Genomic DNA, 12,674 nt, shown 5'->3' on the forward strand with positions numbered 1-12,674 from the left:
TGCAGGGCAAATCCCGATCCCAAACGCCATGAACCCAGCTGTGAATGCCATAGGACTCCCCGTTTCCCTCGTGGGCTCCCCCTTTGCCCCTGTGATACTTCGTCCCCCACTGACATGGAATGCACACCCACACGCACAGTGGATGAGACGGAAAGTCTGATCATCCGGCTCCTCAGTCGTACAGAGAATCCTGCCTCCACAATAGCCAGCATTTACTGACCGCTCACCACCCAGCTGGCATTCAGATCCCGACTCTGCCGCTCACAGTCCGTGATATGTTGGGCAAATAGCTTACGCCTTGTGTGCTTCGGTTTCCTCGTCTGTAAACAGGAGTAACTCCATCATTGACTTGTCATGCAGTGTCAGAACTAGTGCACGAAAAGTGCTTAGACAGGGCCTAACAAACAGTAAGTGCTCAATACATGTTAACCATTATTATTTGTAACTAGGGGACGAAGAGTTTAAATGTTTCTCATTTGATTCTCAAAAACATCCAAAGATATAACAGCAATCACCATTCTCAATTACAGACAGGAAACTGAGGCTCAGGAAGCTTGAGTAACTTAACCAAGGTCAGCTAGGAAGTGGTGGAGCTGGGATTTGAATTCAGTCATTTTGGATCCAGAACTGTTTCCATTCTCTTTAACAGATACCCCTGGGCCCTGGCTGGCATAGCTCAGTGGATTGAGCATGGGCTGTGAACCAAAGGATCGCAGGTTCGATTCCCAGCCAGGGTGCATGCCTGGGTTGCAGGCCAGAATCCCCAGCAACCGCACATTGATGTTTCTCTCTCTCTCTCTCTCTTTCTCCCTCCCTTCCCTCTCTAAAAATAAATAAATAAAATCTTTTAAAAAACCCAGATACTCCTGTTTGCTGTGTTTCCAGCAGGTAAGCAGGCTGCCGGTTGAAGTTCTTTGGCCCTCTGGGGCCATCTGCATGTCTACATGAATAACTGGCGACGAAGGGGAAAGTGGCAGAATCATGATGGGGTTGAGACGCTAGTAAGAACTGAAGAAGCCCACCTCTAGCTCAGCATCCCCGCTGGGAAGAGAAATGCACATCTAGGTTGACTGCCATGAGTGTGCCCACCTGCACGTGCGCACACACACACACACACACATACACTCATGAACTGACCTCCAGGAAGAGGGAGGCATCTTGAGAATTAAACCAAACAAAGCCTTTGCCAAGATACTTTCTCCGAGACTCTGTTGCCTGGGGCCTTCCCATCTGGGTCCTATTATCCTGTAACGTCATCATCACATGCCTTGGCCCGACCTCACTGCTGCCTGCTGCACACATCCTGGGGGCCTCCCGTTCTTTCCCTCCTTGCCTTTGCCACTGATGTCTAAAGGGACCCAGAGGAAGGATGACATACCTCTTCTCTGTATGGCTTCTGTACCGTGAACTCTGACTCGAATCCCCTGACCCCACTGCCTCGTGTGGTTCATACCTGCTGAACAGCACTCACATGGAAGATATTGTGCGAGTTATTCTATACATGGCATGCAATCCTAACCACAAAATCTGGGGGGAACACAGCCACCTGTATTTTGCAGGTTTGGAAGTGGACGTTTACAGAGGTAAACTGACTTGGCCCAAGAAGTTCACGGAGCACACTGCGGGGCCAGGATTCCCACCCAGGTGTGCAGGACCCCAGGCCTACACTCTCTCTCCTACCCTGTCTTCTCTTTCTGGTCTCCATGGCAACCATGCCCCTCACACAGCCGTGTACCCAGCATGCTTCTGGGGAGGATTTCGCCTTAGGTCCGATGGTCCACACTTCCTGCACATACTGCTTCTGGCTGGGGCGCTGCTGGGCCAAAGCCAGGTTCTGGTACCTGGAGCAGACAGCATCTGCTAGGGGCCCTGGAGGGGTGAGCTCCTCCTCAGGAGCCTTCCCGGGTTTTGCTGACTGTGCCAGGCCAGGGAGCACAGAAACAGAGGGGACAGGGAGGAAAAGGCTTCCGTGGTCTGTTTCCTCCCCTCCTGCCACCGTGGCCCTGGGCACCGCAGTCCAGGCACGCTGGACTGGACCTTCCCTCATCAGGCACTTCGACACATGCCTTGTCCATGGGGAGAACATCTGTGGGGGGTTTGGGTATGTTATGCTTACTGTTGTTTGCCCCACATCCCTTCACAGCCTGTCCTACTTCCCCCAGGGAACTATCCTACCTACCACCCACCAGCCTTTCTGGTTTCAACAGTGGTTGGCGATGCATGTCTGGCTAATGAGAACACTTCCCCCGAAAGCACTGGGAGATTGGCAAATGTCCCCCAATACGGGCCCAGCAAAGGCATCCTAGCCTAGCGACGAGGAATATGGAATAAAGAGTCAGAGTCCCAGGTTCAAGCCCTGGTTCTGCTGTTTACTGGCTCTGTGGCCTTGGACAAGTTACAGAACCTCTCCGTGCCTCAGTTTCCTCATGCATCACATGGGGCTGACAACGGCTGAAGGTCAAATGAGCTCATTTCCGCAAAGCACTCGGGACACTTCTGTCTTCTAATGGCACTTGTTATGGTACTTTGGGCTCATCCACATAATCCAGGGTGATCAACCTATCTTAAGATTCTTAATCACACCTACAAAGACCCTTTTTCCACGTAAGGTCACATTTCTAGATTCTTTGGAATTGGAATCTGATACTTTTGAGGGCCATTATCAGTCTGCCACGGATGGAGACAGAATTTGCCTTTCAAACAAGTTTCCAGGTGATGCTGATGCTACTGATCTAAGGACCACATTTCGAGACCCAGTGACCTCGTGACTTCCTGCTAATAGTTCACAATTTGGCTCAGAAGTCCCCAGGGTCTTCCCTCTAGTCCCCAGGTGAGTTTAATCACCTCCTCCCTGTGTCCTTTCTCTGCTTCAAGCTCCCCCTCTCTCCTTCCCAACTGTCACAAAGCGTGGCATCTTTTTGTCTGCAATTTTGTCTCATCCAGTGCACTGGGATCTCTGTCTTAACCTTTTTATATCTCCAATACTTAGCCTGGCACACAGTAGGTGTTCAATCAATTCTTAGTGTTGAAATGGAAAGACCAAAGGAACAAAGAGTCACCCTTAATTCCGTTCGGAATGAATTCGGGGTGAAAATGGTCACCAAGTGAGCAATGCTAGCTTGCATCCTGACATCCCGTAATTCTTTCCATCATGTGCAGGGATCCAGCACTATTTCGCCAATTCATTTTCATTGATTTGAGATCACAGAGAAATCACCGAGGGGCTCCAAAAGCTGGGCTTTGCGGAGGATTATTATTCTAACTATAATAGCTACGCTCGCCTCTCTCTTATAAGAAGAGCCAGCTCTAGCTGAAATGGTGAGAAAGGCCCGGTATGTGGCAACGAGTGTTGTCTGCAACGCTTCTCCCCCTGCGAGGATCTTATTTCATCTCTCAAGTCAGTCTCTTGTTCCATGCCCCTCGCTACACCACGAGATGCCTTATTCATCTCTGTTTACTTACAGTCCCTGGCACAGTGCCTGGCACACAGGAGGGGCCCAGCTCAAGTTTTCAGAATTGAAAGGAACTATCTGCAATCGAACCAGAGTCCGCGCCGCGCCTCCACCTTTGTGGCTGACATCATTAGTATCTCCAGTGCTAAAACGCGCATTCCCAGAGGCTTCCTGCTAGGGCAGAATGGACCTGGGGGCTGTCCAGGAGAGAGTGCTCATCTTTGGCTCTTCAGCGCCTCAGACTTCAAAGCCTTTCCTCCTGCCTTAGATTCCACACAGCCAAATGCTATCCACAATCCCAGGTTAATTGCCAATGTTCTCTCTCCAGAAAATACTTCTCTAACTCCTTTGGTCAGGATTTTTTCCCTTCCTTTTACAACCCCCCCCAAGGCACTCTGTGTGTGCCACACATGCGCCTCTTCATTCATTCTGCAAATATCTCCCTGCACACAAAGCCCCCAGACCTACCACACTGTACTAGATCTCATATACTCACTGAAGTCTCCCCTAAAACCCATGAAAAGGGATTGATGTGAGCTCTCAGTACTAAGACACTATTGATTTTAAGATGCAGCATAGATTGGGTGTGGCCTTTGGGCAAAAGAAACAAAAGATAACTAAAAAGATGAAGAGAACAAAAACAATGCAACACTATGCTACAGTAACAGCAAATGTAATAACTAATGCTTCTAGAGACTTCACTATGTGCCAGACTCAGTGCTTCACAATGTATTATGCCACTGAACTTCACCACCCTGCTATGAGAAATGGATACTGTGTGCATTCTCCACAGGGGCAAATGGCTACAAAAAAGCTCATACAGGACACAGGTGGTGGAGCTGGGGTCTGAACTCAGGCAGTTCATTGGCACTCCACAGCCTATGCCTTTCAAACAATGGGCGAGTTCACACAATAAACTTTGTGCATAATCAAAATATAGCATGCATAGAGAAAAGGTGGCAAATCATATCTGTAGAGGCTGGTGCATTTCTATAGGTTGAAAACACCCATGCAACCACCACCCAGAGCAAGAATTAACTATCATCCGCATCATAGAAACCTTTTCATGCTTTCCCCGTGCTATTGCCCCTTTTGCCATGCCAAGGTAATCTCTATCCTTTCTTCTAACTTCATATATTAGTATTTACTGGTTTTGTCTTCATATAAACATATATAGTTGAGCTTTGAACAACACGGGAGTTAGGGGGACCAACCCCCATGCCCCCCACACAGTTGTAAACCTGCATGTAACTTTTGACTCCTTCCCCTTTCCAAAATAGTAATTCTATGCTTGGTGTTTGGCTTCCATAATTCAATGTGATCTTTGTGACATTCATCAAGAGCGATGGGTTGTTGTGTTCTGTAACATTAATAATTAATAGCATTCCATTGTACAATATGATTATTCTGTAATTCCAATATCTACGTCTTTGCCAATTTGTGGATTTTGCCCAGCTTTTTAGCAGTACAAATGAGTATTCTTAATTGGATTATACACATTTTTGTTTGGTGTATTATCTGGAGTGGAACTGACGGGTTACAGAATCTGAGGCTATTCAACGGAAGTAGATATTACCCAACAGGTTTGCAAAGTGGTCATTCCAGCTGACGTTCCCACTGCAAGGATGCAAGAGTTCCAGTTGTCCCCTGTCCTCACCGACATTTGTTCTCATCACTTGTTTTAAATTTAGCCACCCAGGTAGGCAGAGCCCATACAGTTCGCTGCTAAATTGCTCTGCCTCCCATAGAGAAGATCCCATACTTACATAATATCCTGTCACAGACAAAAGCAAAAACCAACTAGCAAAGCACATTTAAGTTTTCCTTTCCCATCCTACTGGAATGCTTATCTTTTTCTCCCTGACTCTGCTTTTCCACAGCTTTTCCCCCCCTAATCTCTCTGTGGTGAGTCTACGGCATATTATTGGCTATCTATAATTATGATCTGTTATTAATTTCTGACATATCATCTGATTAGAACGTATTAATTCTTTACATGCCCATGATACGCTTGCCTGGGCCCAAGCATGTCAAACAAGTTTTATTTTTTGCAGCTTGAAAAACTCAGCCTACCCAGCACAGATTTCTTTGACTGGTGATGATCACACAATCTTTCTTCCACCCTTGCAGTGAAACCAGTGGGCATGTGAGAGGTAAAGTGAAGATAAAACTTAAAAGGCTGTCTGTGGCTGCTTCAAGCCCAGACAAAGGCATGTGGGCACCCCAAGCAGGATAATAGTTTCGTGCCCTAATCAAACCAAGGCTCTTACACTATTTGTACAACTTTTCTTTAAAGGAGATGCTTGCTGGTTTGTTGAGAAAGAGTCGAGAAGGAGGGCCACGGCTGCAGATTGTCATCCCCTCTGCAATTCTGAGCAGCTCCGCTCTGGTCCCAACTTGATGAAAGCTCACCCCCCACGTAACCAGGCACAGCATCTCTAGCTGGAGCTCCAGAGCATCTAATTGTTGCTGGACCACGCCCCTTAACGGTCTCACTGCTTACAGTGCTTTACAGTATCCGTCCAACTACATCCAATACTCTCCTTGATATGCATTCTACTATTTATACTTTTCTTATTTTTTTTTAACATTTCCAAAGGCATTTTAGAGTCCCTGAAGGTTGACATTCTGGGCCCCTCCTTGGCTGGCTGGTATTTAACATGATTCAGATTGAAGGAGGAAAACCAGCTATTTTACCCAAAGATCAGAGTCTTTCTCAGCTCTTTCTCAGCTGCTTTCTCAGTCTTTCTCATGTACTATGCATGACATAGTACATGACCTTGCCAACACCGCCTTCCCCCCATCACCAGGTTCTGCTTGAACTTTACTGTAGTAGGAATTCAATTCATCTAAAATTGGTATAATGTAACTTTGGGAGTATGTCATGTACCAGCAGTTACTTATAGTATTTAATCATTATAACTCTTGGGAGGTGTTTCAATGGAATAATGAGGGACAAGGGTTCTGGAGCTGAAGGGATCTGGGGTGAAACTTGACCTTGTTACTTAACTAGTTAAGGCATCACCCTTATGACTCCGATTAGATTTGACTCTGTAAGATGGAAACAGTAACAGCACCAGCTCTTGGGGTTGATGTAAAGATGTAATGAGATGTTAGTAAGACACCGTTATTATCTCATGTTGCAAAGAAATGGAAACTTGGCAAGTTGAATGTGACCAGGACCACATACTTCATACATGGTCGCAATGGGATCCTAACCCAGAGTGAGAACTACCACCAGCCAGTCTGACAGCTTTAGCACCACTGAGTTCACATTCAATGTCAACAGTACAGAACTCTGAGGGAAGTTAGTGGAGAGTCTGGCAGTTGATTTCAGGCAAGGTCATTGGGTCTCTTTGAGAACAGTCTTTCAACAAGATGGCCTTTGCTCCATCTTTGAAACATGTAATGGAGACGAACCTTAATACATGCTTTACTAAGGTGTCATCTACTTCAGTTCTCTCAAACATGGAAATAATAAAAACCTATTAATTTATATGTGCCTGAAACCATCTCAGTTCTTCATAATTACCACTTCATTTCCTAAATGCTATCCCTTTCATAATCGCGTCTTTTTTTTAAGACTACCTCTTTCAGGAAATACCAACAGCCTGAGAAATCATGTCAGGTTCATCCCCCCATGAAAAGTTGAGAAGATGAGAAAAACCAAACTATAACTTGGGAGGGTCGGGTTCCAGGGGCCTCTGATCAGACGCCGTGGACACAGGTGACAACATCCCAGTTGAGAATGACCCAGGGGCAGCTCTGCAGGGGCGGACTAATACTCAGTGGGACCTGGAGCCACCAAGTCCCGGTTCGGGGGCCAGTAACTGGCTCGTGCATAGAAGCCGGTTCCAAAAGTGCAATCGGAGGCTTTTTTTTATAAGGTTTAAATTTCTAATATGCTTCTCCTCGTCAAATTAAGAGGGCGGGGGGAGAAAAAGAAAAAAAATGCAGTAGGAAACTACAAAATAGTGCTAGGATCAAATCTAAGACCGCTGGTTTAATTAAATCAATAAACATTTAGTAGATATCCAATATGTGCTGGGAACTGGGGATTAAAAAACTAAGTAAGTTATTTTCTTTGACCGTGTTAGATTATCCACATAATGGGACAGAATGATATGTAAGCGACCAATCAGAACACAGCGGAGAGCGTCTATAATGAAGTTAAGTACGAGGTATAAAACGTGTGAGGAGAGGTGTGGTCTCCATCCCGTCATGACCGAAGAACATATAAATGTGACCTGGGCAGTTGGAACCAAGGGAGCAGCCCCAAGTCTGCTCCCAGGACCCGAGTCCCAGGAGAAAGACTCTCGCCCTCCAGTCTTTACTTTCCCGACTCTCCAACATCCTATTAAGCAATGGTCTTTTGTAAGATAAGGCCCTTCATGACCCCACCCTGTGCCAGAAAGTGTGTGAGCCTCTCTCACAGTTCACAGAAGCCCCAGAGGAGAGAGTCACAGTGCTGGAGTCCAAGGCGCGAGGCCCATCAGCAGAGGGCACGTTTAAGAGGATGGAGTGGGCCTGTTTAACAGCGTTTTTGACACCGTGTACAAGGCAGCTGCCTGCTTCCTTGCAGGAATGGCTGTGGTCCTGGAACAGAGGGGCTTCCAGTGCCCCAAGAAGTGCCCCACCAGAGGATGCCGGAGGTGACTTCCCTACCTGACATCAGCAGGGTCTTCGGTGACCAGCACGTCGGTCTTGCAGCTAGCCAGCGGGTTGATGGACAGCTCCACAGGCGGAACCACGAAGCTTTTGCTGACCGGAAGCCAGAGTCCTTGGCCCAAGCTGAAAGTAGACCTGCAATGTAAGAGTTTCCATTGGGGAACTCCCTAGGAAGCAGAGTGAAAACAGAAGAAACGGGTCCCTTCCCCCCATTCCTTCCCAGCCCCTTTCTCACTTCCCCACCCAACTGAGTCCCCTCCATTCTCCAAGGCACAATCTGGGCCCACTTTGCTCACACTGGGATGGTCATTTCTTAAACCTCTTTATCATGCAGCCCATGTGTGTGCAGGTCCTGGCTCCCAATACACAGCGGGCCCTGCGATGACACGGACCCTTTTAGCTCCGCTCTCCCAAGCGGTCCTGGCATGCAGCAGAGCTCCCTAAGTGACGACTTAGTCAGCAGGGTGTCTGCACAAAGGTTATGGGCACAGACTCTGAATCTGTCTGAACCAAAATCTGATTTCCAGTTCTGCCACTTAATTTGCTGTACGCCTTTATCAGCTTACGTATTGACATTTCACACCAGATTTCATGGAGGTAGCGGGAGCAGGTTCTACAGTTACAGAATATTTTTAAACCGCTAGAAAATCAATAAGGCCTTTTGCAGTTTAAGTACCTGAGTCTTTAAGTCTAGATGCCACCCAGATAAGAATTAGATCTCCATAGTAACCTAGGCCACGGTGGTGCCTCTGGGCCAACGAAAGCTCCTCTGTGCTCATGACAGCCTGGGAGGGCCCAGTTCCATCGCCTACGCACCCGTGGCCACACCTCCCCAGCAGACCCCTCTCCGTGCCCCAGCAGCATGCCCCAACAGGATTCTCAACTCACCTGAGAATCTTTTCAGGGGCTTGCTCCCCGGTCACCAAATCATAGCCCCTCTCAAGTGTGGTATAAGGCCAAGGCCTGCAGGAAGAATCGCAGGAGGAAAAGAAAAGGAGACAGGAGACGATATCAGTCAGAAGCAGGTAGAATTCACATGTGAACATTGCCTAAGAGTAGCTATATAACAGAACCAAATTTTGCAGAAGTAATTATCGGGTAAGACTCTGTATATTATAAAAGAATGTCTCCATTGTATAGGAGGACTCAGCACTTTAAATTCCACTTTGTCCATTTTAGAGGTACGTATAAAACACTGATTCTCTTTATCAGTCCCCTTTAGGAAGTGGTTTGGGAGGGGGTGTTAAACCTCAGCATTTGTTCTCTAGGAAGAGTCATCATGGGCCTTGAATACTAAAGTGTGATTCAGTGGGAAATAGGATTCACTTCCATGGGGTTTTGCAGAGATAAAACTGTTACAGAGAAAGAGTCCTCTTCGTGGAATGCTTTGGGGCCTCTGGTAACAGCACAGAGAAGGTGGGGACGGTCCTTCACTGTCCCTGCCCCGACCCCGACGCCCTTTGCCACTCACCCTTCACTCTGTCCCCAGTCACTGCGCACACAGAGATGCCTGTGGACTGGGTCAGGGGCGTAGCCTTCATGACAGCTACATTCTCCTGTAAGCAAAGAGAGAAAACATTCCTGTGAAATACTGCCTGCTCAGAATAGCCTTCTCCCCTGGTTTCCTTGCGTTCTCAGAGAATAAAGTGAGCTCCTCATTTTAAGAAAAGGCCCGTGGGGAGAGGGTTTGCTGGTCTACTCGCCACGGCTGCTGCTAAAGAGTTTACTCATTTGCTCATTCACTCATTCATTCAACAAATCCCGACCACGACGCCCCGCTAGGCTCTCTGCTTGGCACTGGAGACACAGAGAGCGAGGTACTACAATCCAGCTGCTGAAGGAGCTCATGGCTTCACGAGGGGAACAGAAAGCAACCTGGTGCCACAAATGAAGGGCCTATATTCAAATACTTAAGTTACGATAAAGTGCATTTGTACTAAATGTGTTATCAGAAAATTGAATTCTCTCCATGTGAATGAATAATCAATCCGTGTTCACTCATAAGCCCAAAACAAACTGTTAACCTCCTACAAATATTTTTGATTTCCCCTTTTGGAAAAATTGTTTTCATTTACTATCTCCAGATTTTATTTTGTTTTTGTTGTTGCTAGCTTACTTTAATTGGTTCTCCTCTCCTCTTCTCCCTTCCTTTGCTCTCTTGTTCCCTTCCATCCACCCACCTATTCACCTATCCATCCGTCCATCCATCCATCCACCCACCCATCCATTCATCCACCCGTGTGTTCATACATCATTTTCCCCCCTGGCCATGTCTTATGCTTGGTTGCATGAATTCTTGCCAGCATCCTACTCCACATTACGTGTACTCCTCCCATCGGGCAAACTCATTTGGGGTGGTGAATCGATGTCTCATTTCCTAGTATATCTTCAGAGTTCAGAATCCTGGAAGGGCTTTCAGAAGCTCTCTGTCCTGCACCACTGTAGACTCCTTAAGGTTCTGATTAAATGGAAATCAAAATAGTCTAAAGGTGCACTCTAAAGGTGCATTTGTAAAATGTTCACAGGTGCTTGACGGAGATTCTATGTATTAAAAAATGTCTGGGAAATGCTGCGGCCTTTCTCAGAGCCCGTGGAGTGTGATTCCGCATGGCGGTGACGCATCTGCCATTCTCCGCAAACACACTTCACCTTGGGAAGCTTGCTGGTGGAGCCAGCCACAGGGTTAGCATTCTGGGGAACACACCTTGGACAGTGCTGGTGGGAAGGGCCCTGGTTTAGCTCACTGCCCAGAACAGAGCAGGCGCTCAGCACTGTGGGTTGAATGAACAATGACGTCATGGCTCCAGTGAATTTGCAGACCATTGCTGTCAAGTCGCCTTCTTCCCGGTCTTCTGGTGGTCACACTCACGAGCACCCCACATGTACCCACAGTTCTTCAGTCTCACAGGCATTCGATGTGGTCTGACCCGAGAGTTTGCAACCTGTGTTTCTCAGAAATGTATATAGTGCAGTGGGGGAGATTTAGGGACTTTGCAACTTGCAGATTTTAATTTTCTTTAAAAATTATTTTAAAACCTCTTTTATAGTCACAACTAAAGGCAAAACACTCGGCTTGTTACATGCTAGAACTTAGGACACTGGAGAGCACCTTCACATTACATTTTATGCAGGCCTCCTTCAAAATCAAACCTCCTGTCATCTTTGTGTCACTGAGGAGGATGCTGAGACGGTGCATCGAGGTGCTAACAAGCCCACGCTGTTTACAGCTACATCTTACGAATCAAGATTTTCCCAACCTTGTGCCACCCACACAAAACACGGCAGTGACTCTGACGCCAGGGTCGCCCAAGTTGTACAATTATCACCTATCACTCCTGATTTCAAAATGTTTGTATTCATCAAATAACTTATTGCTTTCACTGATTCACTATAAATGTTACACATTTGGCCTTATACAAAGTATTCTGGGTGTTTAAAAATAACCCTCTCATTTGTTTTATATACTACGATGCCACTGAATCTAGCATTAGCAAATGTCTGGCAATCAGTCTGGCCTTAATAAATGTTAGCTGAACAAGGTGGTAAGACAGACTAGGGGGTGAAGAAGGAGTCAGAGATAGTGTTTGAAATACTCAGAATCAGGTTGTTAAGAGACAGAAGGAGAGACGAGCAGACGGGGAGATCTACCCTCCCCTCCCCCGGACGCCTGGGAAATGAGGAGAGAGCTGCCCGCAGGCAGGGATGGTCACTGCAGCCCTCCCCTCCGGCATCATGCCGGCGCTGTCCACGGAATGTGGGCGCTCTAAGTACGTGCGCCCACGGAATGTGGGCGCCCTAAGGAAACGATTGTTCCTGGAGGTAAAACTAATGGAAGGGAGGGCCGAAATCCTTGAGATTCGGATCAGAATAATTTGCCAGAGTGGGAGGGGTAGGAGTCACTAATGATGTGTTAAAATGCAACAGTCCCTTCATGAAATATTCACCACGTTAAACGTGTCTAATACCAAAGATTAAAAGTCCCAGGATTTGTCCTCGAGACTCCCAGGACTGATTTATGAGCTGCCACAAGCCACAGTCCTCCTGATTCGTAATGGGAGAGGTAACAGGGTTACCTCTGGCACAGGGGCGGGGAGTCAGGCTGGGGCGCGCGAAGAGGGCTGCTGGGAGAGGGTGACAGCCGGGGCGCCTGTCTCTCCTATCAGTGACCCTGCCCGAAAGGGCACAGGTCATTTTCCCTCCTCTCCCTCCTCTTGGGGGAATATTCGTGAGAGTGAAAAATCTATGCAAGGATGCTGTTCTATTTTCCTCTTTCTCATGTGCTTACGAGGCAAGTTTCCCCTGCCTCTGAATGGCTCATTAATTACTGATGCTCATTATACAACAAATATGTATTTTGCAAATGAGAGGCGGCCACCCTGGAGGCCCCCCTAAGGCTGCCTGGAGAACGGGGGAGCCAGGCAGAGGGAGAAGTGCACAAATGTTGGCCGCAGACAGGCCTGGATTCCAGGCCTTCCTTTCTCTCTCCCTAGACATGTGGTCTTGGGAAACGCAACTGACTTTCCTGGACCCAGTTCTGCCATCTATAGGCTGGGA

General features: G+C 47.4%; 1 protein-coding gene across 3 annotated transcripts in view; it reads right to left on the reverse strand.

Moving 5' to 3' along the window:
* ASTN2 (astrotactin 2) overlaps positions 1-12,674 on the reverse strand; it is an 821,613-nt gene that overhangs the window by 428,329 nt on the left and 380,610 nt on the right. For 2 of the 3 annotated variants that reach the window (XM_028509072.2, XM_028509089.2), the window contains 3 exons: positions 9,592-9,676; positions 9,009-9,083; positions 8,118-8,255 (listed from right to left, as the gene is read on the reverse strand). In XM_028509072.2, coding sequence (XP_028364873.1) covers positions 8,118-8,255; positions 9,009-9,083; positions 9,592-9,676 — 298 coding nt within the window. The remainder of the gene's footprint in view (positions 1-8,117; positions 8,256-9,008; positions 9,084-9,591; positions 9,677-12,674) is intronic. The other variant, XM_028509080.2, reaches the window with a different exon arrangement.

Source organism: Phyllostomus discolor, chromosome 3 (genome assembly GCF_004126475.2).
Source record: "Phyllostomus discolor isolate MPI-MPIP mPhyDis1 chromosome 3, mPhyDis1.pri.v3, whole genome shotgun sequence".
NCBI classification, from domain to species: Eukaryota; Metazoa; Chordata; class Mammalia; order Chiroptera; family Phyllostomidae; genus Phyllostomus; species Phyllostomus discolor.